We start from the raw sequence: 27,220 nt of genomic DNA, 5'->3' as shown, positions 1-27,220 counted from the left end.
CTGTGATAGGACAAAGTACCAAAGCTCCTAGGAGTTATAAGATCAAATTCTCCCTGCCTTTTGTTGAGGCATGCTCAATTTCATTTAACTGCAATTGTGGCGTGGAGACTGCACTCATCTGGACAAAATTCTCTCTGCAAATCTGCAAAAAGATCGCTTAAAGATTGAGGCGCTAGTACAAACCAGTGTTGAAAAACATCCACCTTTCTGAAAAACTTTTTACTCCAAAAAGGACGACAACATTGATGCGTTTCTGCAGAATCTGTTTATATGAAAAAAGGGTACCTCACTAAACCACTATAAAATAGAACTATCATTTGAGTACAATAACAATTAAGCAATGAGAAATTCTGTTGTGATATTTCAATCATGAGACTGGGTTCCAACTATTGATCCAATTGGACATCATCTCCACATTTTTGCTAATATCCTCAACAGAATCACTTCTTAGTGCCACCACTATATTCTCTGAATAACTCTCTTTTGCCTCCTCTAGCAAAATCTGAAATATTTCGCATTCAATATTGTTGGTGAGCTTTTGACCTGTGTAACCCCTGGGACACTCAAGCAAGTCAAGACAGATTTGTGTGAGCAACACAAGAGAGGAATATATGAGAACAAAAAAAATGGCAATTGATAGTGTACCTTCTACTTAATCTATCATACAAGACAGTATTGTCGGTTTGAAGAACCACCACCTTATCGAACCAACGTTCAGGAAAGAAATCGCAACCATGATGATCAACAATGTTTCCACCTGCTTCCATCATGTCCTCAAGCTCATCACATACCTACAGCAGCCACATCATGAAACTTGAAACAACATAATTTCTTTATCGTTAATTGTTGGAAATACAAGGTCAGTCTTTTCAGAACTGGCAAATCGCTTTTACTGCATTATTACAGAATAAATTTAAAACTCAAAGCAATAAAAGCACAGATGAAAAGTGCAATTTTAGTATCTCTGCAACAGTGACAATACCAGTTAACCACATTGGAGTAATATGAACATAAATTATTTGCATAACACCAACAAACAACAACAACATACCCAGTGTAATCCCACAAGTGGGGTTTGCATTACACCAACTAGCGTAAAATTTCCATCGAGCAGCTAAATCGTAATTGGCAAAGAGCATTCATTTGATTTCCTATCAGTTGACTAGGATATGGTGGGGGTACTTAGATTGAAAGACCAAAGCTTGAGTAATTGGTGAATTATATGAAAGTGTTAACGAGTGTGGGGCAAATAGGGAAGAAAATTCAGAGGGTAGATGCTGCAGGGCTCAAACTGCACCAGTAACACAGAAAAATCCTCTCATTCTTTTTCTTTGACAAAGAAACTCTGACATACCTTATCCTTTCTTCTTTATTTTGTTTTGACAAGTAATAGTGTTAATACAGAAAGCAGCATTCGGGATGCAAACCATATAGGGAAGTTGTATGCGAAAAACACATGTATTACCAAAGAAGACGAGAACTTTATACCAATGCACTACTGTCCCCACATTCATTAGCTAATCCTTTTATTTTTCTCAAGCGCGCGCGCACACACACCCACCACCACCCCACCCCACTCATTACATTTGATAATCCTATTAAGTGAAGTTCTCATTTTCTATTGCTGATCTTCAACATATTTTTTTTCTTTTTTATTTCGGGAGAACTTCGGTTACCTGTTACATGTTTGGGGGCATCCCCAAACACCTTTTCAATTAGAGCTTTCTAACTTATATTGGACAGTGATCCAAAGGTTACTTGCTCAAAAAAAAAAAAAAAAATTCTTTCTACTTTGAAACCAATTATAGATTAATAAAGGTCAAGTTAACACCACCATCTCATTTCTTCAAACCAAATGGACATACTGAACCAAAGTTCTCTGAAACTGCTCATAAATCAAGAGGGTTAATATAGATTTTTAATTTTTAACATATAAACAATCACGAGCAGTTTAAGAACCTCACCAAATGTTCCAAGACACTCTTAGTCATTTTCCACATTCAATCCTATTTTACAACCAAAATATATAATGACCATTTTTGAGGTCATTTATGAATGCACCTTTACAGTTTACAGTTTGGAATCACAAGCAACTCAAAATTTGACAACAATAGATTATACTAGAGGTTTTCTGTAATGTTTTACTTGAATATAATGTCTAAACAAACTAAAAAGGTTCTTAACAAACATTGAACCTAATATAAGTGAACCAACACAACTATGCCTAAATTCCAACTCGCCATTATGGATCTTTTGTTCCATTTTGCTACGTTCTATCACTAAGTCTTCAAAAATATGAAGATTATAGTCTATTGAGACAACTCTTAAATGTGATTTTTAAGTATACCGTCTCCCAATATGTGATTTTAAGTACACCTAGTCCTCTAAATAAATCTTTAACACCTTTAACCGCTACATTTAGAGGTCTGACATGGCCTATGCGTGTGAGCTACTTGTACTGTTGTACGGGTCAATACTTAAACAACTCAAAATCCCCCTAAACTATCCACGTTTCAAATGCCACATGGATGCTTTTTTGGCCTATTTTGTTTCCACACACATCTCTACCTGCACAAGGTAGGGGTAAGGCCACCACCCACGCCTACTTATTATACTTCTATTTTCTAGCTCTCACACCCTATGATATGAACCACTTGACAACGGCAGAAGTTTTAGATAGGAAATGTTATAGCTCAGGAGGTAACAACAACACCCCAAAGTTTAAGTTTTAAGCTAACAAAACATGAATAGTTTAGGTATTAACTCAAAATAAAAATAAACAACTTGAACAGCAACAATTCTCTCAACGGTCACTCTATAAGGATCATAAGATTGAAACACCAATACACTCATACAGAAATTGAAAAGAAAAAATAGGAACAGCGGATGTTTTGACATTTTTATTCTTCTATTCAAATGAAATCAAGTAAAAAAAAAAAAAAAAAATTCTGCAACTTTTTAAATGGACCCGTTTGGCCATGATAATTATTCACTTTTTTTTTTTTTTTGGGAAATTTTTTTCACTTTATTTGAAAATCAGACACTGGTAGTTTGTATTTGGAATTTGGAAAACACCTAAAACCCTGTTTTTCACATTTTACACATTCAAACCACCAAATATTATTTGCAAAATGTATAACCAAACACAACTCCAACTTCAAAAATTCCTTATATCAAGTAAAAAATAAATAAATAAATAAAATCGTAACTTTACGAACTAGGGTTTAGTAGTAATATTTTTGAATGTTAAAAAATGCTTACGAGGTCTTCATTGATGATGTAACAGTCTAAAGTATCGTCCCATCCATCGTGCAATTTTTTGTCTTTAACAAGTTCCCCGATGTTTATGTGTCGGAGTTGTGTTGTCTCTGCTAGTGCTGACGATGTTGTTGTTTTCCCAGTGCCAGGTGTTCCTGTAATTAGGATGTTTGGTCTTCTCCTGCCATTTTGGGCCATGCTTGATTACTGCGCTTATGGTCAAGCCAACAAATCCAATTATTGCTATTCAAGCACAATATTAGCCCGATAGCCGGAAAAAAGTGGGTCTTAAGGCAAGTGCTCAAAGCAGTTTTAAGTGTTAAAAGTTATTTTATAAATAAGAAATTATTATTTGATAAAGGTGCTTAAAGGATTTGTAGAAATAATGATTGTATTGAAATTAATAAAAAATATAAGGGATAAAAGGATAAAGTTATTGGTAAAACTAAAATAATTTTTAAGTCAAAAAAAGTTAAATTGGGGTTCAGTAAATTTTTGAATTTGGCTTGTTTTTAATATTTTTTTAATTTAATTTAAGCTGTTTTTTTATTCTTATCAAATACTGAAATAAGTTAAAAATGATTTATAAGTTGATTTGATCAACTTATAAGCCAATCCAAACGGGCTTTATACCTTATTTGCTGCTGTGAAACAGTGATGATACCAGCTAAGCACATTGGAGCAATATGAAACAGTGATGATACCAGCTAACTTGATTTGCTCCATAGCACTGACACTTCAGCTGTGAATTGACTTGAGGTACTATTGTGATTGGGATTATAATTATCAATTAAAACTTAAACTAAATATTGAAATATTAAATTCTTTTGCGCTTCTAAATGCCCCCTCCGGTTCATAATAAGTGATTACTCAGCCTTTTTATTTTGAATCAAAATATCTGATCACTTACAATCAAGAATTAATTAATTAATAAGTGAGTTTTTATGTAATCAAGAAATTATGGAGTATTAATTATGTGCTATTTTATTAAGGATAGTTTAGTTAAAACATTTATTTGTTAGGAGTTAAAATGTGTAATTCTTAACAAGTGTGGTCCGCATACACGCGACTCAAACCTTGTCTTGCACTTTTTTTTTTTAAATCCGGAAGGAGTAATTTTTCTCATGTGTAGGCACTTTTTTAACCAAATCCATAGTTATTAGGACGAATCACGGAGAGATATAGCACACTTACATCCTTAATTCTCTAAGTTTAAGTTAAAATTTTTGTGAAGCAATTCAAATTTGTCTTCTATCAATGGTTGGGTCAAATATACACCTATTGTTACAAGATTGGTCAGTTGTTTACCAAAAAAAAAAAAAAAAACCATTACAAGATTGGTCCGAAGTGCAACTTATATGAAAAAAAAATTATGTGTTACTCTGTATAGAATAAAATATGAAACAAGAAAATGAGCATTAACAATACTTTGATTTGATCATTATATATAATAATCTCTGCATTATATAAATCATTTTTTTGGTACTGTATATAACGTTATTCGTATATCAAAATTAAGCCTCCCTCCCAAAAAAAAAAAAAAAAAAGAGCTTGGTGAGTCGAACCCTTAACTTTCGAGTTCGAGATGAGGTGGAGGGTGCTTACCATCTGAACAACCCATCTTGTTCAAAATTACTCTTAAACTAGCCAATCAATACATAAGAATACATGTACTGTTGTTATCTACTGCCTAAACAATCTATAAATTATTATTCACCAGACAATACATTCTTGTGGGAAAAGGAGTTGATATAAATAAACCAACACTAGCAAATAAGCGTAAGAATCAACCATCTTGCGTATATCAAACGGATATAAATCACAGTGATCATGTCAATACCTTTGACATTACAAACAACAATGAATTGAGCCTCAATAACAATTACAAGATAAATGAATAATAACCTACAATGGGAAAACAAGAATTGGTACAACAATGAATTTTCAGGTTAAGAATCTACCTACAGCTAGGAGTATAAAACTGCTAGCTTCTTCGACCCCAATCGTGTACACCAAGTTCTTTAAAGTTATATATTCACTGATAGTGTAAAGAACTTTTACACTATCAATGTAAGTTAACTGGTTATAGCTTATCTGTTCTCCAAGTTACCTATCAGATTTGATATGTCAAGAGTCACAATGTTGGTATATGCGCAAAACGTGAACTTAATTTATTAAGAATCTAGTTGGAAATAAGTCTTGCCAAATTTAGCAGTTAACCTTCAGTGTCCTTTCTTCTTGGAGAGCCATAATTGCTGGCTGGACATTCAGAAGCAAACTTGCAAGATCTGCATTTCCAGCGCTCGTCTTCAGGTGTGTAACTGGCTTCTCTTTCTCCTCGCCACACCTCTAACGAAGAATTTATTTGACCCTTTACCCAGTCAAGATCATACTCAAACTGATCTTCACCAAGCAATGATTGATCTTCTTGTAATTCATACCTGCAGAAAAAGAATCCACAAGATTTACCAATATGTAATATGTAAAAGTCTCTTGTAATGCAAGGAATGAAAAGCTTCAGCAAATGAATTTTCTTGGGCTTGTTTAGTTTGGATTACGCAACTGATTGTAATTATTGAATACCGATGTTATTTATTATCACTTTTAATGGTGGAACTTGTGGTAATTGGCTAGGAAGTGATTTTCACATGTGATAACCATATACTCAATCTATCTATCATATTATTAATGAAACTAAATCAGAAGAAAAAAACTATAAAGTGAACATTTTTTTGATAAAAAGTATAAATTGAATATATAAAGAACTTGGGTGACAGTATAGAAACAGTAGGGCAATCTCCAGAGACTTCTGAGCTTTACATACAGAAGCAAATATATTAAGAGCCATCAGATAATAATCTCTAAGATCGGTTCTTCAATGTAGTCAAACCTTGATATCTATTCTTTTGCAGAAGAACTCAGTTCAAGTTGGGCTTCATGTTTCTAATAAAAGAACATAGAAAACAACTAAAATATGAACTCACTCTTTCTAATATGAACGAATGATTCCACAGATGAATTTCAGACATCTCACTAGCCAAAAGAGAGAATCGAGAAAGATGCCATAAACAGAAACGAAAGCAACTTGGACAAAGGAATATTGGTAGAAGTTGGAAATATATCTATATTTCTACTATCTGAAAAATGCGAAACATTAGCATACTACATGAAATTCCAATTCACCTCAGCAGTAGTTGCTCATGTGCTGGTGGAAGCATGCACCAAGTATTTCGAGAGTACTTCAACATATCAGTGAGAGTCTGCATTAACAGCCAACACAAGTTATAAACCAAATATTTCCAAAGGTTAAAAAACATCAGTAAACTTCTGATAGTAGGAAACCAAACTGAATCTCCATCATCCACAATAGACTAGATACCCATTCAATTGTGTTGTGAAAGACTTAGAACACCCCTCTCCCCCAACCACAAACTCTTTTTAGTCATTTTCCCCTGAAGTAAAGTTGGATTTATTTTTTATCCTGATATAATTAATCATCGTGATCATTAGGATTAATTGAAGCGTCCATTTCTAGTCTTGATCACACAAGGAAGATGGATGAAGAAAAGGCTTCTCAGCAAGGGAACATTTTGAGAAATACAAAAACAGTAACATCTCAGTTTCGAAAAAGTAAAAAATTTGAGAAATAGAAAGAAAGCTAGATTCTTAGAGAACTCAAGTGTATGCCTTCAAGTACTGTTATTGCAAGCCAAATATTATGAGTTCACTTAGAGACCAAACAGATTGGCTGCTCTCGGCTCATGATATTCTACATGCATGAAAAACTTCACTCAGGTTCTTGGCTCATGATCCTACAATGTCTTCAAATTATGTACCATTTCTCCTTTTCTTTTTCATTAAGATATGAACTAATAATATAATCCTAAAAAAAACTTTTCTTTCTTTTTTCGTTTCTTTTTGGGTAATACCTCTGCAGGGAAACCACATTTAGCAGTATTTTCTCTGATTTCTGCAGATAAAATGTGATGAGGATTCAGAGAGAAGAACTCAAAAAATTGTCTGGAGGGGAATTCATCAGCCACCAAGCTGTCCCACAAATGCTTGTAGCACATTAGCTGAAGCCTGTCAAAGAAGGGATCACCAGTTCATCACATTTGTACCCGTAAGTACATTTAGAATAGGAAGGATCTCTCTTCATCTGAGAGATGCACCATATTAAAATTTATTTACTAGTCAACATCAAGTGCAAAACTATACCTTCCGTTTCTCCGCTGTGGTTCAGCAGGAAGGCTAGCTCTCACTCGTGTTTTTGTGTCAACTAACATTGGATATGCATCACTTTGTCCTTTTGGCATTCTTATCTCATCAATAATTCCCACCATCCATACACCTTGAGCAAAACCTACTCTGATGAGAATGAATTAGCTCGGCAGCTTATCAGGACGCAAATAATAAAGAATATTTCATGATTTTCTTTCTACTTTGCTGGAATCAGTGAACTAATAACAAGGAAAATTCTGTCTGCCATGCGCAAAGATAAAGGTTGAGGTGGATTAGTGTGAGGATATGCAACTCAGTCACAAGCAACTTTGGATGGACGTGTAGGAATGCCTTATATGAACAAGTGCAGCAAGAAATGCACCTAATGGTCACGGGTGTCAATATGTGTTTACGTAAGGGGACAAATAAGTGCTTTACAGGAAAACAACTGGATAAGAACAGGACAATGTAAATATCCAGTGAAAGATCCAAGTGCAAAACCATAACCTGAGAGCTGAAAAGGACCTACTATTTTTTAATACTCTCTATGTTTACAGGTGTACAGTCTAAAAGGGAAATAAATACTGAAATTCACAGCGGATGGGTCCATAATCAAAACCATGCAATTGGAGAAGAGTCCATGAGTTTTATCTGCATAATGCTGACAATCCTCTTATCAACCGATTACAACTGTTACAAATCCTTTTTTAATAATAGGTAGCAGTTAGACGTGAGACATTTATTTTTCTATTTTAGGTCTGCAATAACACCTAAATAATCTAGTTGGTAGGTCAAAAATCTTAAGTTGATGAAAAGTTATAATAGTGAATCAAAAGGTGGTGACTCATACATCTCCTCCATCTTACTAATTGAGGTTAAAGGGTCAAAGTATTTTCATTAGTGGGTCATAAAGTTTGAGCATGACACTTAAATATGCACACATCTCTTTTTGCTTAATAAAAAAGGTTTACAGAAGCACACACATAAATAAGATCATGAGCTTAAAATTGATGGTTGATGTGGAACACTATTATCAACTAAACTTGCTTATAGAAATATTAAAAAATTATTATGCACAAACAAAAGAGGCAAAAGAGACTCACAAGGGCAATTCACGTGTCAATCCATCAAATAACAATTGATTTGCACCAACTATAAAATTTAAGAACTTTAATGCCCATACATCTTCAGCTGATGCAACATGAACTTTTACCCTTTTGATCACCTGCACACATTCAAAATCACAGTAAGCTCTGAACGAGCAATAACTAAAACATAAAGTGTATAACAAAAAGATCACTCCAAAAAAGGAAAATGTTAAGCATATAAAAGGATTGGAATGTGGCGTGAGTATTGATATTATCCCTTCATGTCCCTTCACCAAACAGACATACCAAACAACGCAAAATATAAATCATATCAAAGTACTTCTGCCTTCAACCATTCGAACTGAGATAGTATAAATATAAAATAAATGGAGGACTGAACTCTCTATAGGGAATACCTCTTCTTCGAGGGCTTCATGACGAATGCTACCAGCTTTCATAGCTTTGGTCTTTTCTGGTTTGCCACAAAGAAGAATATACTCCATCTTTTTTTCACACCATTCCTGAAGGTAACTTGAGATTATGAGGATAAATAATCAGTAAAATTCATGTTTTAGGGGAACCATCTCCCTGCAAAATGACTTTCAAATATAAACAAAACCAAAACAGAACACGACAATATGCTCAAAAGCGTCCATGGCCTTAAGGCAGAATTTGCATGGGCAGAATTCTGCCTTGCAGAATTTGCAAAGGCAGAGGGCAAAAGTTAAAGACCACCAATTTGAGGGGCAAAACTTAAAGACCAACAATTTGAAGGGAAAAAATTAAAGACCACCCCAAATGAAGGGCAATCCGCGCAAAAAAAAAAAAATTCCTTTTGATAATGAGTGATGGTAAGACCCAAACCCAGACGTCTGCCTACTCTGAGACCATGTTGGATTAATTATGTGGCCATCTTATCTAAAAATTTAAGTTGTTAGAGAGAGCATCCCTTTTATTTACTTAATTATGTCTTCAACATGGTCACTGGATGTCAATGTAAAGGTTACGAAAAAACCCTTCTAGCTGCAGTAGATGCACAATGAACCAGCTAGATTGAAAACTTTGCAGTCTCACGCAATATCTAAAGCGATTCTCAAATGAAATAGATCTTTTGCACTAAACATCATACTAAATTCTAGAACTTAATAATAAATCAGATGAGTAATCTCACTTCACCCTGCTCCATCTCAATACTCAAGTCTGTCTGTGAAACAATTCAAATAACATCTGTAACCGATATCTATCTGCCCAAAGATGACTAAAGAACTCAAAATAAAAAGATCAAAAACTAATACTGCCTTTGTCCCAATTGATATGAAACTCTTTCCACTCTAGGACGTCCCAAATTGTTTGAACACCGGCTGATCTCTATACAAATTCTCACAACTTCAATAATTAAAATTCATTAGACTATTCAAATTAACTTTCACACTTCTACTTTGATTTATTCATCCACTATGCTACTCTGAGAAAGGAAGTCAAATTAATATCTTAAACTATATAATCAGTCAAAAACGTCATGTAAAATAGGAGAAGGGATAACAGTAAGCTCTTTGTTCAAAGCAACAATTCAGCAAGCAATTCGAAATTCGAAATTCCTCTAAGCATTCAAACAAACAATGAAACATCAGAAAACCACAGCTTTTCAAACTACAACATCAAAAGACATCAAATTGAAACATAACTACACCAAATTGCAGGACTCCCTCGATCAAAATTTACGTGACACTTTCCGCTTCCGGAGAGTCAATTTAACTAATTTTTAAAGCTAAATCGGATTAGATCAAGTTAACATTTTAACATTAAAATTTAGATATTCAAAAACTATAAGAAAAGTACTATAAGTTGCAATTCTTCTCCTGTTTATAGGTTGAAAAAAAAAAACAATTTAAATTACTGATCAAAGTTTACACAGTTCTGAATCTCGAAAAATGAAAAGTTACCCATAAATTGAGATGAGTACTTATAAAGTTTCGAAATTCATACAGTGGCAGTAATATCAGTAACACAGGTACTATAAGTTGCAATTCTTTTCATATCAATAGAATAAACAAAATACATTTTAAATTTTGAATCTCAAAAAAAGAAAGTGTCACATAAATTGTGACAGAAGGAGTCTAAAGTTTTGAAATTTTCGATTTTTTTGTCCACTATGCTACCCTAACAAAGGAAGTCAAATTATTACCTTAAACTATATGATCAGTCAAATAAGTCATATAAAACAGGAGATCTGATGATAATAAAGCTCTAGAAATTCGAAACTCGAAATTCCTCTAAGCATTCAAACAGTGAAACATCAGGAAACCACAGTTTTTCAAACTACAACATCAAAAGACATCAAATTGTAACATAACTACACCAAATTGCATTTAAAAAAAAAAAATGAAAATTCATTCTGTGGCAAATCAATATTTGAAGCTAAATTGGATTAGATCAAAACTCAGTATTTTAAAACTAAAATTTAGATATTCAAAAACTATACGAAAAGTACTATAAGTTGCAATTCTTCTCATGTTTATAGGATTAAACAATACATCTTAAATTATTGCTTTCAAGTTTACACAGTTTGAATCTCCAAAAATACAAAAGTTACCTATAAATTGAGACAAAGTTCGTAAGTTTCGAAATTCATACTATGAATCCTATAAGTTGCAATTCTTCTCATCTCAATAAGATGAAAAAAATACATTTTTAAATTATTAGTCAAAGTTTACATAATTTGAATCTCAAAAATCGAAAAGTATCACATAAATTGACGGAGAAGGAGTATAAAGTTTTGAAAAATCATACTGTAGCAGTAATATCAGTAACCGACAATCCTCTTTTCCTCCGAAACCGTTGTAATAACGAATCAACAACAACAACTCTATTCCTCTTCTGGAACCTTCCAGAATCTTCTACATCAACAACTAACGCATCACTTTGCGACGAACCACCACAACTCGATAAACTCCGTTTCGATAACAGCGTAATTGACCTAACATTGTTCTTAAAATGAGCCGAAGCGCGTGATGGTGACGTAACCAATGAGCGCGTGGCGGAAAAAGCAGCTTCGATTAACGCCATTTCTTCGTCACTGATGATTTCCAATGGAATTTCTGGTATTGTTTTGTTGTTTTGGATGTGACTCGGTGATTGTGAATCGGTCATTTTGGACTGAGTTGGTAACGAGTTGTGGGCATGTGACCGTTGAGAACAGCATAAATGGAGGATCAATGTTTATTTATATAACTGTTTGTGTGAAACGTCGGTCAACTAAATTTTAAATTTTAAAATTTTGAAAAGGGTAAATTAGCCTTTTTAGTGGTCTCTTGTTTATTGATAAATTTTTATTTTAGTCCTTACTAATCTGACTTGGTATGCTTAACTTTTCTCTTTTGGTGTTTTGCTTGTGAATAATGACAATATTCCTAAAGTATTAATGGGTTTATCATTAAATTCTTTGTGTTATGTTAAACTTGTAATGTTATTCCATATTTGAGGATGATGTATACTAAAAAATTTTTTACGTAAAGGGATCAAAAATAACATTTCAATAAACTGAAGGTGTCCCTTCGGGAACATTTGATTTAAATGTGTTGAGTCATATATCATAAGGATCAAAATCAAAGTTTACCGATAATTAAAGAATCAAAACTGCTATTACCCATTTAAACATAACTATTTTAGCACGTTTTTCCTCTTCTCTTTTGTGTTGTTATTTTGATGATTTTGTGGTGTTGTGTGACTTGGTGATTGTGAATCGATCATTTTGGACTGAGTTGGTAAACGAGATGTGGGCATGTCACCGTTGGTAACGGCATGAATGGAGGATCGAAAGGATTATATATTGTTTTGTTTGTATGGATGTCAACAAAACAACAACATACTGAGTGAAATCCCACAACGCATCCTGGGATGCAGGTAAAGTGTGACCTTACCCCTACCTTGAGAGGTAGGGAGGCTATTTTCAAAAGACCCTCGACTACAGAAAACAAGACGAAAAGAGTCGGATAAGACAAAGATATCGAATAACGCAAAAAATAAGAAATAACAAGAAAGAGGCCAACAAATATAAGCAGGAATCACAGGGCAATAAACGATAGAGCAACTACGACCACTAGTGCAAGAGAATAAGTGAGACTACCTACTAGCCTTCTATTCTAATCTGAGTCCTCCACAACCTCCTATCTAAGGTCTTGTCCTCGGTAAACTGAAACTGCGCCATGGATGTCGGTTAACTAAATTTTAAAAGAAACTTGGATCCTTCTTAGCACAAGAAATTTGTCAAAAGTAATTGTCATAATTTATGATAAAAATTGTTAAGTGTTTTCAACTACGCTTTTAGCATTAAAGAAGTAGTTCTCTTTAATATTGCTCAATTTTCCAAAAGCATATAATAAGTAGGGCTAGTTTAGTGTAGGTGTAGTTTAGTAAACTCCACATTATATATATTGATTTTTTAATGCGCGTGATTTCTGCTAAGGTGATACTTATTTTGGAACGAAGGGAGCAAATTTAACAAATCGGATGCCTTACTAAAAGTTTGAACATTGCTTCCTCTGTCCCAATTTAAATGTCTTAGTTTGACTAGATACGAAATTTAAGAAATAAAGAGAGACTTTTGAATCTTGTAGTTCTAAATTAAATATGTACTCCCTCTATTCACTTTTAGCATATCAAGAAAAGACAATTTATTTTTTTCTGTTTTACCCATAGTATTAAATACTCACTTCAAATTATTTTTCAAATCCAATAAAAATATGCACCAATTAATATGGGTACATTGGTAAATTATGCACTTAATTTATTATTTCTTAAACAGCGTGAAAAGTCCAAAGTGGACAAATAAAAGTGAACGAAAGGAGTATATAATGGGGCAATTTGCAGGATTGCCCTTCGCTGGGGTGGTCTTTAATTTTTGTCCCTCAAAATGGTGGCCTTTAACTTTTGCCTTAAGGCAGAATTTGAGCCTTACAGGCAGAATTTATCCATGGCCAGAATTTGCAAATTTCTGCCTTAAGGTAGAATTCTACGCATGCAAATTCTGCCTTAAGGCCCAAATTATGCAAATTCTGTCTTAATTCTGCCTTGCGAATTTTTTTTTTTTTTTTTTTTTTTTTTTTTGGGGGGGTTCTAACCCACAATCTCGGGGTATTAGGCGAAAGGCAAAACTTATAAACCACCAATTTAAAGGGCAAAAATTAAAGACCACTCCAAATGAAGGGCAATCAGCGCAAAAAAAAGCATATAACGTACTAAAATGTCCTTTGAATCTCATGGTTATAAATTAAATATGTATATAATGTACTAAAGTGTCCTTTGAATCTCGTGGTTATAAATTTGTCATGTAGAATCTTTGAATTATCACCTTATTAAATATAGAAAAAAAACACTCTTTTTGGGAAAGATAAAAACGAAAAATAAGACACTTAAATTGGGACGAGGAGAGTATTCATTTAAAACAATATTTTAGGATGGACTAATAGTAATCCTGTAAATGCTTCTTTAACGAAAGCAAAGTTCTTGAACCTATAAGCATACCTACCTCTCTTTAGACTTGATCCTCTTCTAGATGAACACGTAGTAAATTGAGATGTAAAACACACAAAAAAGTGATAGTTTATGTGTGTTTTTGACCATTAACTTTTTATTTAATGTTTTTCAATTACATTAGGGATCGGGAAGGGGAAGGCGAAAGGAACATAATCAAATCGAACATACACTTATTATGTGGGAGACTCCACTGATATTACTAGATTACAAATCTTGATGGTCGCCTCATTTTGTTAAATTCAGAAGAGTAAGCTTTGAAATAATAAGCTCGTGAAAGTCCGTAAAATAAGTTAGGCAAATGCGAAGAAAGAAGAATTTACATTATGAATAATAGTACACGAACATTGAGCGTTTCTTTGGTTGTCCTCAGTTTCCTAGTGGAGGCAGTGCCGGCTCAAGGGTCAAGCAGATGGAGCAACCGCTTTAGGCCATATTAATGAATATTCCTTAAAAGTTGGTCTTATGTGTTAATTTTTTTTTAAAAAAAATAGTAAATATTACAATAAAAGGGTATAAGATCTGCAGAACAATTTTTGATGTAATTTAAAGTGTATATATATATATGAGGTAATTTGCATATACAATCCAATTTTTTTTTTTAATCTGTTCTCATAAAAAAAGTTTTTTGTTTATGCTCTCTTTTCTTCCTACTATTAAATTATTTATTCTCACAAAACAAGGGTTGTAATACATCAAATTGCACTCTTTTTCATTTTTTTCTTGGGTTGTTGGGCATAGCAACAAGCAAATCGAAATAGTGAAATTTTGTCGTAATATCCGGTTATCAAATTTTAGAATTTGGTTCTATTGTTCTAACTTACTATTGATCTCTTTCAGTTCCTTTTCTTTTTAATTTGAATGTTTTTATATTTTGCGTTTCAATATATGTGACACTTTCCTTATTAGTCCATCCCGAAAATAACAATTAAAAATTTTGCATTTAAAAGGCTAGAAAAAATACACATAAAATAATATATATGCACGACTTTTATCAAAAAAAAAAAAAAAAACTTTAGGCCTCATATTGAAATTTGACTTTAGGCCACCAATCAAGTTGAGCCGCCCCTGGGTGGAGATGTCAATCCAACACCACCCCCACCTCAACCACCACAACCCACACCCACCCTCATGCATCAGAGCTATTATTCGTGGTGCGAGGCAGTTTTGAATGAAAAGAATAATCTTACAAATATTTTGCATTTTATTTACAAACTTTATATGTTCTTTGTAATTGATTCTCTCCGTAAAAGGTGTTACAGAATTAAAATAACATTTGTAATAGACTCCGAAACTAAATCTCCCATTTCCTCATCACTAACAAGCTTTATACACAAACGCTCCAAATTGGTGACATGTTCGTGTTTCCTAAAGAAGGAAAAGCACATCATCAATACAATTCTGCTTGGAGTAAGTCAGCCACAGCCATTTCCACATTTAGTAGTGCAAGTCCTTCAGGACTGATGTTGCTAGAATCCAGAAGATCAAGTCTTGTCTTCAATCTTAGGCTTCACCTTTCAAACTTCTAATTACCCCTTCCACATTTCCCAATAATTAAGTAGGCGTTTGAACACAAAGTTGGTTGAAATTGAAGGAAAAAAACAGGATTTTTTGAAATTAACGTGTAAAACTGATATTTGAAAGTTGAAGTTATGTTTGAACATGTATGATACTTGAAAAAAGTTTTAAAAATCTTAAATTTGGATTAAATTGACGAGTAAGTGTGGGCTCATCCATACGGTTATGCACTCTTGATCCTGACTTTCGTACTTTAGTAGATGTCCATATATATAAAATTTAGCTAGTGACCTCGACTTGGTGAATCCCTTTTCCGGTAATTAACTGAAGTTTTGCTAGTGAAAAGATCTTTTACAAAAAAATTATCTCTAAAAGCTAACCAAAAATTTGTATTTCAGGCGTTACGAACAAGTTTTAGGGCATGAGCAGCTCCTTAAGTAGAATCCAGCGCCATAGGAAAAAATGCGATTATCCGAGACTTTTTCATCCGAGACAAATTGAATCAAAATAGAGCCTTACTCATATATTTTTTATAACCGTGATGTTCGTACCAGCTTAGACGCACATCGACTGATTGTATTAGGTACCTGCTACATAACCTTGCTCATATTTGGACAGAAAGCAAATGAAGAAACATCTTCATTGTAGTCGAATCATCCATACCGTAACGAACTTCAAGTCTGGTTTATCTAAAAACCCTGCCAACAACCTATAATACTGGACATTTTCAAATAATAGTAATGAAGTTATCATTAATTTGTAAGCCAATTTAATTGCAAAATATTGCTTGAGAAAATTATAAGCTAGCCATTACAATTATATGTAAGCTGAGACCAATACGAGATAGACAATTAAAAAACTTAAATAAAGAAACAGAAGCAGCTCACATTCATCTTATATCACTCCCCCTTTTCCAGGGGAACAAAATTGGAAGGACGACGAAAAAGACTACATTTTAACCACACCAGAAAAAGGACTTCCTGAAAAAGAGAATACCATCTCTTATACTCGAGGTGTAGAAACACAAACTTTTTTTTTTTCATAACTGATAAATCCCCGTGGACCAGTGTGATGCAAGGTTCAGCTACCTTTCTCCACTTAAATACCAAGCTTTTGTTTGTGGGAGCATTCGAACTCAAGACATGAAGAGCTCTTACCACTAGACCAAAGCCCTGTGGGCAAGCTGAGAACTTACCCCTTAAATCGGATACTTCGACTAACACCAGCATTAATTCCTGTATCTTCTCCACCATAAGGACCTTTTGGTTTCTTAATTGTCCGAACTTGTCCTTCCCTACGTTTCTGAGCCTTCTCATGTTTCCCCTGAGAGAGAGATATAGACGCAGAGTTCAACAACATTGTTATATCAGAAATTTAGTTATTTCAAGCACAAAGCATTCTGCTTTAGCCACTTACCCTGTATTTCTTCCTTGGATTTTTATCTTGCTTCTTACGATTACGAGTAAGGCCCCTGTTTTTCTCCATCTAGAAGATAAAGAAACCCGATTTTAGTGAAACCAAAAAAGAAAAGCAATGTCATGATTGCAACTGGCAGCAAAGCTAATGTCATACCTGGACATTTATCTGGCGCTTCCCATCCAGAAGGTTTTCTGGCTCTAACGGCATAGCTGGGGATCTACGGTGGCAAATTATGGTGATTTAAGTGAATCAAAGTGAGCAAAATGAATGTGGGTTCTGGGTATGCACTAACAGAAAATAGCCAAGCAGATAAGAGACGGGAATCCATTGAACTAGAGAAACAAATGCAGGAGACATAGCCTATTTGGCCAGGCTTTCAGAATCTGCTTATTTCGGAAAGTGCTTTTTGAGAAAGTACTTTTGGAGAGTAGTAGTTTGTGTTTGGCTAATCAATTTGGAAAAAACTTTTGCCAATATTAGAGCAGTACTTTGTGCTTGGCCAATATTAAAAAGTGCTTTTGGGGAAAAGTTACTTTTTTAGCTTCTGAAAAACAACTTATGTTGTTGCTCAAAAGCACTTATATTTTCTCTAAAAGCTTGGCAAAACAGGCTATTATAAGGATAATACATAAAAATCCATATTGCCGGGGCATCCTCGAAATCTTTGACATGAAAGCAGTTTAGCATGCTTTTATGAGCTTTGCTTTAACAATCTTAGAACAATATTGAGTCTAACCTGGAATACATCTTTTCTTTAGCAGCAATCTTAGCTGAATGTTGCTTTTCGCTTCTCTGTAGTGTTCCAAATCTGAGTCCATTTCACTATCGTCAGAAGTAGCACCAACATCATCGCTTGCATGGTCACCAGGCTCATCTTTGACATCATCGAAAGGTTCAACCCCAGCTCCAGCTAGAACTCTCATTTCATGCTTTCTTCTCCTTTCTCCAATGTCATCCCGTTTTGGTAAATCATCATCACCAGAGATTACCTTCCAAAGGAACAAAACTTATTATAATACATCTAATTAGGTTAAATCACAGGAGACATACTAAAAGAATTTTGAAAGCAGAAAAAGAATTCAATGCAAGGAAAAATAACTGTAACAACAATCCACTTTAACAGAAGTAAAATACAAACACAGATATAGTTGTCAAGTTCGAGCCCTGGGATTGGAGAATTCCTCGTAGGGAGTGTTTCCCCCCTTTAATGGCCCATATGCAGTTGCCAATAGGTTTCGGATATCATATGCATATGGATAAACCAAAAATATATACATCTTTTTTATAAGGAGAAAATAAGACACAAACACATATATAATACCGAGGAAACAGGAAAGAAGAAGTGTATCATAAAGCAAATTTTGCAGGCAATATCATAAGTAAGAACTGCTTGCACTATTATTCTGCGCTGTATTTCTTTGATTTCGTAATAGTGATATTTATGAAAGGGTATATCAAGATTTTTGGAACTCGAAGACGAAGAGCAGCTAAACACAACATGTGCCAAACATGAAGGCTTTCTAAATAATCCTAATTGCCACAAGTTAGGAAACTATAACATCAAACAATAGAAACACATTTGTCTTCACTCTGGTAAGCACACTGGGAAATTAAAAATTTAACAATAACATCCAGTCAAAATGCAGCTGAATACGACTCAAATAACATAAATTACGACCTCATTCAATTACGACATCCTAAAGGGGTATCTTCTTTGGAATACATGCAAAGATATCTCCCTCCATCACAAATCAATTGGCCATTTACAACATATCAAGGGCAAACAGGTTTCTTTTTTTCAAATACTTGGGAATTGCTATAAAAGAGGCAAGAAGCAATAAGGGAAAACAGTTAAGTGACCACCAATAAAGGAAAAAAGGGAAACTCTATTGCCAATCATACAGAGACAGAAGTTGAAAAGACTGTCAAACTCCACAAGTACAGAGAATCAATCTCAATGCAGTTGCATACATGCACATAAAAAGAAGGATTTTTTTTTTTTTTTTTGACAAAGAAAAAAAGACGTGATATTTATTTACATGAAAATCAACAAAATGAAGAGAGAATTAGAGCATTTATGATCCACACCTTCGGTCTTGCTACTTGAGGAGTTACAAGCCTAGACAGCTTGTTTATACTTCGTGTCTCACAATCATCTCCAGCACCCATGGCATCATCATCAAAATCATCAGGTGTTGCCAACGATCTGCATATAATTCATTGGACTTCCCATCAGTGGTTTCATGTAAACATTAAGTTATGTAGATTACCAGAAGAGGTAAATGGAGCAATATATTGTGAAGCAATTGATACCCATTCAGTAGTCGCGAGCGCTTGTTTTGTTTTTCATGTTTATGTGCAATGGAACTTAAGACACCTGTGTGCTTCAATTTTTCCTCAAGGGCAGCTCTCACTTTTAACATTTCCATGCTTTGGATACCAACTTGATCGTCCTGCCACAAATCTTTAATGTTAGATAATTTGGTCTACATCTTACGGGTATTACAAAAAAAAAAAAAAAAAAGAAGAGGTCCGGTTGTCTTGCAAATAGGAGCATGGGTGAAACAGTTGCTAGAAATAAAAATGACAATGAAATTGGCACTAGTCTGCTGATACTTGATTCGTATTGTAACAGTGACACACTCGACTGCTGATGGTTGATAAGCAGAACAATGGTGTGCTTATATACATATACCATTTACCTTACGTTTGCGTTTTGAATCGTTTTCCGTTGACTCTTTAAACCATTTGCCTCCACCAACTCAGCTTCATGAGGCTAAAACAACGGAAAGAATTAGACTAAATTTTAAACAGTTGCTTAATAAAAAGTATAAAAAGGTCTTCAAGTCAGCCCAAATTTAAATATAAAAAGAAGGATGATGCTTGAGCAACAAAATAAGATGAATCAAACTCGAAATTACCTCTTTTTCTTGAATATCAGTTGATGCCACAGAAGGCTTGTTAATGGGGAGAGGTTCAGAATCCAAGTTCCTTCCCGCCAATTTTACACCAGTTACATTATCAACATTCTTGTGCATAAAGTCTTCTAGTTCAGAAGGAAGGTTTCCATCAAGTTCTTTCATCTGCATAAATTAATTTGTAAGAAAGATAGGAAGAGGGGAGCAAGGTATGCGCATTGAAGCTAGCCAAGAACTAAAGAAAGCAGAAGAACCAGGAGAGGACTTAACAACTATTTGGCAACATCGTTTAGCATCTACACAAGCTAAGTGCGTTAATTCAGTACACGATTGACAAATTTGATATGTTAGGTTATGATCAGTTTACATATTATTTCCACTTCAAATTCTCCAAGTTCGAGAATTAAAAAATCCCTTCCCGGAAGTCCCCATATAACTTTTTGATGTATCAGTTTAGCTAGCATGCAAGACAGACAGATTTAGTCTATAAATTGAAGTAATAAGAAGGCTGGAGACTATTTTATGGGGTATTCACTTAAGAAGAACTATGCAAGAGTAGGAAACTGAGGATTTAACTTCTTGTAAAACAATGTAAAAGGAAGGATACTTGGTACGAAAATGACAAAACAGTTTGGGGTGGTAGGAATTAGTGACTGTTATATCTATTTACATTAACTGCAGAAGGGTCTGCAGAACAGCAGAACACCAAAGAAAATTAATCCATTTGTTAGGGCTGAATATTTGCAGAGGCATCGATGGATCTTCAGAGATAATGGAAGATGCCTATCATCTTTCTTTGCATCGAAAACTTGTGGCAGAAGTGTGGAATCTAATGCTGAATGTTTTGTTGGGAGAACAGATAATACAGGATGCTGCTGCAAACTATTGGTGTGGGTGTGTGTGTGTGGGGGGGGGGGGGGGGGGGAGGGCTTGGGATGTGGGGATTAAAAGAGGGCGGAAAAGAAAGCATAGGCAGTTATCCATGTGCAGTCATGTGGGACACAAGGTGAGAAAGACATCATAGAGCTTCTAATGTAATGGAAAAGAGTTGTTTTACTCTTGCATTTCTTTCAAATCATTTTCTGTAAAACAATTTTTTGAGCTGAGGGTCTACTGGAAACAGCCTCTCTACCCCACAAAGGTAGGGGCAAGGTCCGCGTACACCCCACCCTCCCCAGACCCCACTTGTGGGAATAGGGTATGTTGTTGTAGATTACCAGTAAGATACTTTTTACACTGAACTAATGAAGAAATAGCCCAGATGCAGACAGATTAGCGGACTTTTACGAGGGTGGTTAAAAAACTGAAACCTTATCGAACATAGAGCTATTCTTTATAAGTATTAACAAGTGGCCTCTAACTTTCCCGTGAGCTAAATAACTACACTAGTTATAGTTGTCTCAACCTTTTCCAGGTTTAACAGCTAACGTTACCTTTATATTGCAAGTCTACTGATATTACCATATGAGGTGGTCAAGCAACTAAATGTATTTAAATGGGTAGGTGAGCTCAATTTGCTTAGTAGATATTTGTATTTAAAGCAGTCATCTCATCAATTATGCATATCTGGACCACATAATCAAGTGATTGATTTTCCAGCAAAGAATGTCATCATTAACAGAATTAACAAAAAACAGGCAAGCAGTAACTTGGCCATGTTTCGTAGTTTGAATCCTGAGATAAGAGTTGTAACCTTATTCATCAGATTCTTGATCTCCACCAAGCGTGAAATGACTGGATGATCACGCACTGGTTGTCCCTCAGATTTGAGAAGAAGATAGAAGGTGATAGCTTGGCAATATGACAGCAGAAGCAGCTTCTTCACCTCAATGTAGTGCATCCCGCCTTTTACCATAATCTCTCCATTAATCTTAATAGAGAAAAATGGAAGTTAAATGCTGACAGGTGCAATATCATTCCAAGATAAACTATCTTAGCAAAAGCTGCATTCAGTTTCTAACCAGGAGAGCAGCTAATTCAATCGTTAACTATACTTGTCATTTAATACTACCCCAACCAGTCATTTCTAAACCTTTCATTATTTTACCCTTTCAGCTGAACATCTTTATATCAGTAACAGAGCCCATGTAACTAACTATAAAGATTTTGTCACTGGAGAACCCCAAAACTGTTTGAAAGGTACCACAGCCAAGCAGGTCAAAATTAGATGTGGATTTCACAATTTAAATACAATTTGGCATTTGCGAGAAGCACTTAGACAAGTATCTTCCAAAGCAGCTTCAGGTATGTATAGCATAATAACGACTGACATGTAGTTAGTGGAACTTCAGAATGCCCATACCTTGTTGCATAGGGGATCAACTTTGTTATCGAGCTCCTCAAGCGCTTCACCAAGCTCAGACAGCAAACCAACCAATTCAGGTGCAGAACTGTAACCACAAGAAGATCATAGCATCAGAAGCATAACTTTTTTTTTTTTAGAGAGGATTGAGTCAGAAGCATAATCTAGCCCTGCAAATAATAAATGTTTGCTACGTACCAGATAATATCTAGCCAATGACAGTAGAAGCAGACACACATATTGAAGATTCTTATTTTGGATTCTAATTAATCACAAGCATGCAATGTAGAATGCCATAAAAAGACAACTGCCAGGGACGGAACGTACAGACATTTCAGCTGAACATTTGTGATCCTGTACACTACATATTCGGTAATCTCGTCCAGGAAGCTGACTAGTTATTTCATAATCTCAACTCAGTGTACTTAACTCCAAGGTGAGTCCCCAGATCTCGTGAAAGCTCCATTTCATTCTCCCTTGCTGAAGTAACACATCGACACCTTTGAAGTAGCTCACTGATTCCCCCGTAATCCCATGCCCCCCTACAGCTAGCTACCCCTGAACACTTAACAGCAACTTGATTTTGTGATTCAATTGCTTCCCAGAAGCCTACTTTTCTCCTTGTTCGACATGGTCTTGGTACAAACAATAGCTTATGAGGCACATTTAAGAAAATAGACGCAGAGGTTACTAAAATCCAGCGGATCACTTTTCAAGATCTTCTGGCATTCTAAGGTACATGCACTCTTGTCCTACCACTTTACCTCTGTAATATATTGTACTTCCTAGACATATAATCAACTTCCTCATAAAAAATGTGAAGCCATAGATAACAATGAGCCGCAAGTCATGCATCTTCTGGCTTTCTTCTGTTGCACGATCACGGGTCCCCCACACAGCATAATCAAAAATGTGTCATCGATATTCAATCTCCCTATCTTCATCAGTAAGCTTTTCTGCTTAGTACGGTGTTCAATAACCTCAAGTCCGCCATCCCCATGCAGATCAAACATCCAACAGGGACAGCTACTAACAATCAGAACTTCATACTGAAGCCTCTGACACGACACATATCATGATCCATTTTTAAATGGTCAACTTGAGGACATTGTAGAGATGAGTCTCAAATAGTATTGTCATTATTGGAGTCTGAACTACACATGCAGTTTTTGTTCTTTGTCAACTTCCACACAGGGGCGGAGCCAGCCCTTCGGGTGTGGGTTCGGCCGAACCCAGTAGCTTTTGTCCGAACCATATATTTGTATTAAAAATTTTGTCAAATATGTACAAATTATTAATTAAGAACCCAGTAACTTTAAAGAATTAGAACCCCGAACCCACAAGCTTCGAATCCTGGCTCCGCCTCTGCTTCCACAACCTTTAGCAGTAAAATTAAGCATATATTTTGAGTACCAAATTTTTTTTATTTTTTTTTTGAAACTGGTAACTGTATTTTCAGTACCAAACCTTAATTCATCACCCGCTTCTTTCTCTTCTATTTGTTTTCCCAATTGTTGAGAATCGTACTGATATATATCTGAATTTAAACTTAATAAAAAATGCTAGCAATAATTGTGGCAAATGATAGTAATTGTAACTTATGTGCCACCCTCAGACATTACATAACATCGTTGACAATGAGTCAATGACAAGCAATCGAATTTAAAGGAAGCAACATTTTGCCATGAAATTAGAATATGCAGGACAGAGAAACTCACCTATAGACAACATCCATTTGCTCTTCTTTTGTCAACGCATTCAAATCCTTCTGCACTTCCTCATAAGCCGTGCCAGCTTCATTTTTGGCTTCTCCATCTGCAGAAACTGCTGATCCAGGTTTTCCTTAGGCCAAAATTTCCTGCAATGTTACCCCATAAGATTCTACTTCCGACCTCAAAAGAATAGGAAAAAAAATCATTGAATGGACATTGTATGGAAATTGAATTTCTCACCTCAAATGTGGGTTCTTCATCATCTTCAATACCAAAATCTGCTGCAGATAAGGATTTGGCTTTTTTTCTGCTGCATTCTCAACACCTCTGCCTCCTCCTCGGCGATAAGGTCCTCATCACTCGAATCTACCTCAACATTCTACCAAAACAAAAATGTTGAAGAACTATGTTACATGTACTGTTGAAACAGTATGAAGAGATCACTCCTCTGACATCACATTGTTGTTTCCAGAGCCAGTAAAGTATTGGTTTCTCCAAGCATGCCATATATAATGTCATAGAACATAGAAGTTAAAAAAAAAAAAAAAAATAATTAGGCGAAATGCTACCTCCTTCTGTTGATAATAGATATTCTTTCCTCTTCCCCACAGAGGCCTCTCTTCTTTCTCCTCTTCAGCTTCATCATGCATTTCATCCTCAACCCCACCCAAAGTAGCTTTTAAATATTTCTGTGTCCTTGCAACTAAATTAAAAATAGGTACTCAAATTAGATATTAAGAGGTTCCCCCAATCAGAAGATCCAAGGAAAGACGGCCAAAAAGAGGCAAGCAAAAGAGATCGAGAACCAAATGAAATGTAAAAGCCAGAATTAGAAGGAAGCCAACAGCTTACTAATTCAATCAATCTATGAGGATGAAAAAGGTGCAGCAGCCCAGTGCAGAAAACTCAAATTTAGGAATCACAATAGAAATAGTAGCTAAATGGTTAGACCTACTGAGCTTCATGCAATATTACACAGTTCGAACACACCATTAATATTCAATCTCCAGCCTAATTAGCATCAATTCAGTAATCAAACACTAGGAATTGCATGAATACTAACCACCACACCACGTGCATTTTCAAAATCTTAATGACAATTAAAAAACTAAAAGCTGCTATATTTCTCTTCTGCTTCCTTTTTTTAGCACAGGAAGCTCCTAAAATAAATATAAACTAATCATACGCTATATGTTGCCTTCAGAAGCATTCAAAGGGTATATCAGAGAAGAATTTCATAACAAAGAAACAAGATAGGCTGTTCAGCTAAAGTATTTCTTTTCAATTTTAAAAAAAAAAAAAAAAAAAGCAGTCACAAATTCGAATTTAATTGCATACTTTTAGCACCAAGGCCAGTAAGTTTAGCATCATCAAAGTCGTCGTTGTCGTCTTCATCCTCCTCATCTTCATCCTCCTGTAAAAAATAAACAGTTCCCCAACCTTGAGCAATTAGTTGACGTGCTTTATATCAAATTAATACTCTAATTACTCAATAAAGTTTATAAGCCTTCAGTGTGACCATAAAAGTTGGAAAAGAAAACCCAGCATCACCTTAAGATCATACACGGGATGCTCATTATCCTCATCCGACTCCGCAGAATCTTCATTAACATTCAGCGGAATGATATCTCTCTTTTCATGAACTGTAATTAACCAAATAGATATCAGTAACACAGAAAATCTTTAACATAAAAAGCATTTTTTTTTCCTGATACTCTCTCCGTCTCCCTTAGGGCGGAGCTATAGCTATGCCTACGGTTTCGGCAGAACCCAACAGCGTTGGCTCAAACCATGTTTTTGTGTAATATATATAAATAATTTATCAAGAACCCAGTAAGCTGTGTTTCTAGAATTTAGAACTCACAAACTCAAAAATCCTAGCTAAGCCTTCGCTCTCCCTCCCCCCGTGATCTCAAAAAAGTAGTTTTCTGCTAAAAAAACATTTTTTGCAAATTGTTTTCTGTATCTATTCATTAACCTTCAGTGGAATGATATCTCTCTCTTCATGAACTACAATTAAACCAAATAAATCAGTAACACAAAAATATTAAACATAAAGAGGCAACTTTTCTAATGTTCGGCAAAACCTAATAGCTCAATTGTATTTACCTATTATTTTTATTTAAAATCCACTTAATATGTATAGATAATCTCATCAAGAACCTAGTAAGCTGCATTTTCTAGAATTTAGAACCCATAAACTCAAAATCCTAGCTAAAAATTTCTAACTAAAAAAACCATTTTTTGCATATTTTTGTACCTATTAGAGTACATAGAAAGGAAAAAACTTACAGGTATCAATACCATCATTCATCATATCATCATCTTCATTATAAAATCAAGTTTTGTATCTACAAATCCACTTAATATGTACAAATAATTTATCAAGAACCTAGTATGCTGCATTTTCTAGAATTTAAAACCCATAACCTCAAAATTTTTAGCTACATCACTGCTCTCTCTTCCTATGTGAACTCAAAAAAAGAAAATTTATAACTAAAAAAAACCATTTTTTTTTTGCATATTTATTTTTGGTATCAATTAAATAAGAGTATATAGAAAGGAAAAAACTTACAGGCATCAATAGCATCATTCATCATATCATCATCTTCATTGTAAAAATCAAGTTTTGATTTTTTTGGAGGGTTGTTTTCCTTCTTCTTGAACTTCCCTGATTTCTTTCCCATTTTTTAGGCAAAGGGTTTAAGCTAAAACCCTAAAAAGATTAAATATTTTCAAGAGAATTGTTTTAAGAAAATTTAAGAAATAAAGAGAGTTTCAATGGCTTTCAAAGGGAAGTGAGAGTTGTGACGGCGAGTAGTAGAGGGCAAAGATTGAGTACCTATTTTTCCAAATTGTGTTCTTTTTCTTTTTCTATTATTTTGTGTTTTTTATTTCTGGTTATATTTTTATAGGCTTCTTTTTTCTTTTCTCTTTTTTTTTTTTTTTGGTTTCCTTCCCTTCTTATTTTGTTTTCTTTTTCTCCTAGGAACTTCTCAATATGGTTTTGTTTCCCTTTTTTTTTTCTTGATGTTTACCCCAAATAATATTAATTTACTGTAATTATATAATTTAAGTAAAAAATATATTAATTAATTATAAGTAAGGGAAAGAAAATATGTGTGTCTATGTGTATCATATATTAAAGGGATAATAATAACATACTCAGTGTAATCTCACAAATAAAATTTTGGGAGGGTGGCGCGTATGGAGTCTTACCCCTATCTTGTGAAGATAGAGAGGTTGTTTCAG

The 27,220-nt window shown here is 34.6% G+C and overlaps 2 protein-coding genes and 1 pseudogene across 2 annotated transcripts; all 3 read right to left on the bottom strand.

Annotated features, from left to right (window-relative positions):
- Positions 1 to 188: 188 nt before the first annotated feature.
- Positions 189 to 3,585, bottom strand: LOC132065633 (adenylate kinase isoenzyme 6 homolog). Its single transcript, XM_059459114.1, has 3 exons — positions 3,262 to 3,585; positions 646 to 791; positions 189 to 554 (listed from the first exon to the last, which is right to left on the bottom strand). Exons 1-3 carry the CDS (start codon positions 3,454 to 3,456, stop codon positions 368 to 370), a joined length of 528 nt encoding a protein of 175 aa, XP_059315097.1. The 5' UTR covers positions 3,457 to 3,585; the 3' UTR covers positions 189 to 367.
- A 1,447-nt stretch (positions 3,586 to 5,032) lies between these two features.
- On the bottom strand, positions 5,033 to 11,754 carry LOC132065632 (exonuclease V, chloroplastic-like). Its single transcript, XM_059459113.1, has 8 exons — positions 11,358 to 11,754; positions 8,984 to 9,088; positions 8,583 to 8,704; positions 7,477 to 7,626; positions 7,188 to 7,341; positions 6,442 to 6,518; positions 5,479 to 5,699; positions 5,033 to 5,368 (listed from the first exon to the last, which is right to left on the bottom strand). The coding sequence occupies exons 1-8, from the start codon at positions 11,715 to 11,717 to the stop codon at positions 5,349 to 5,351; spliced, it is 1,209 nt and encodes a 402-aa protein (XP_059315096.1). The 5' UTR covers positions 11,718 to 11,754; the 3' UTR covers positions 5,033 to 5,348.
- Positions 11,755 to 16,349: 4,595 nt separating this feature from the next.
- Positions 16,350 to 26,806, bottom strand: LOC132065631 (protein THALLO-like; annotated as a pseudogene).
- Positions 26,807 to 27,220: the final 414 nt, after the last annotated feature.

This window comes from Lycium ferocissimum, chromosome 7 (genome assembly GCF_029784015.1).
Source record: "Lycium ferocissimum isolate CSIRO_LF1 chromosome 7, AGI_CSIRO_Lferr_CH_V1, whole genome shotgun sequence".
NCBI lineage: Eukaryota > Viridiplantae > Streptophyta > Magnoliopsida > Solanales > Solanaceae > Lycium > Lycium ferocissimum.
This window is presented reverse-complemented; position numbering and strand designations above follow the sequence as displayed.

Excerpts from the sequence above, each read along its gene's own strand:
- LOC132065633 (XM_059459114.1), bottom strand. The coding sequence starts at position 3,456 with ATGGCCCAAAATGGCAGGAGAAGACCAAACATCCTAATTACAGGAACA. Across the intron at positions 792-3,261 it reads ACATCATCAATGAAGACCTC|GTATGTGATGAGCTTGAGGA; the intron begins GTAAGCATTTTT and ends TGGCTGCTGTAG. Across the intron at positions 555-645 it reads TATGATAGATTAAGTAGAAG|GGGTTACACAGGTCAAAAGC; the intron begins GTACACTATCAA and ends TGAGTGTCCCAG.
- LOC132065632 (XM_059459113.1), bottom strand. The coding sequence starts at position 11,717 with ATGACCGATTCACAATCACCGAGTCACATCCAAAACAACAAAACAATA. Across the intron at positions 7,627-8,582 it reads TTGACACGTGAATTGCCCTT|AGTAGGTTTTGCTCAAGGTG; the intron begins GTGAGTCTCTTT and ends CATTCTCATCAG. Across the intron at positions 5,700-6,441 it reads CATGAGCAACTACTGCTGAG|GTATGAATTACAAGAAGATC; the intron begins GTGAATTGGAAT and ends CTTTTTCTGCAG.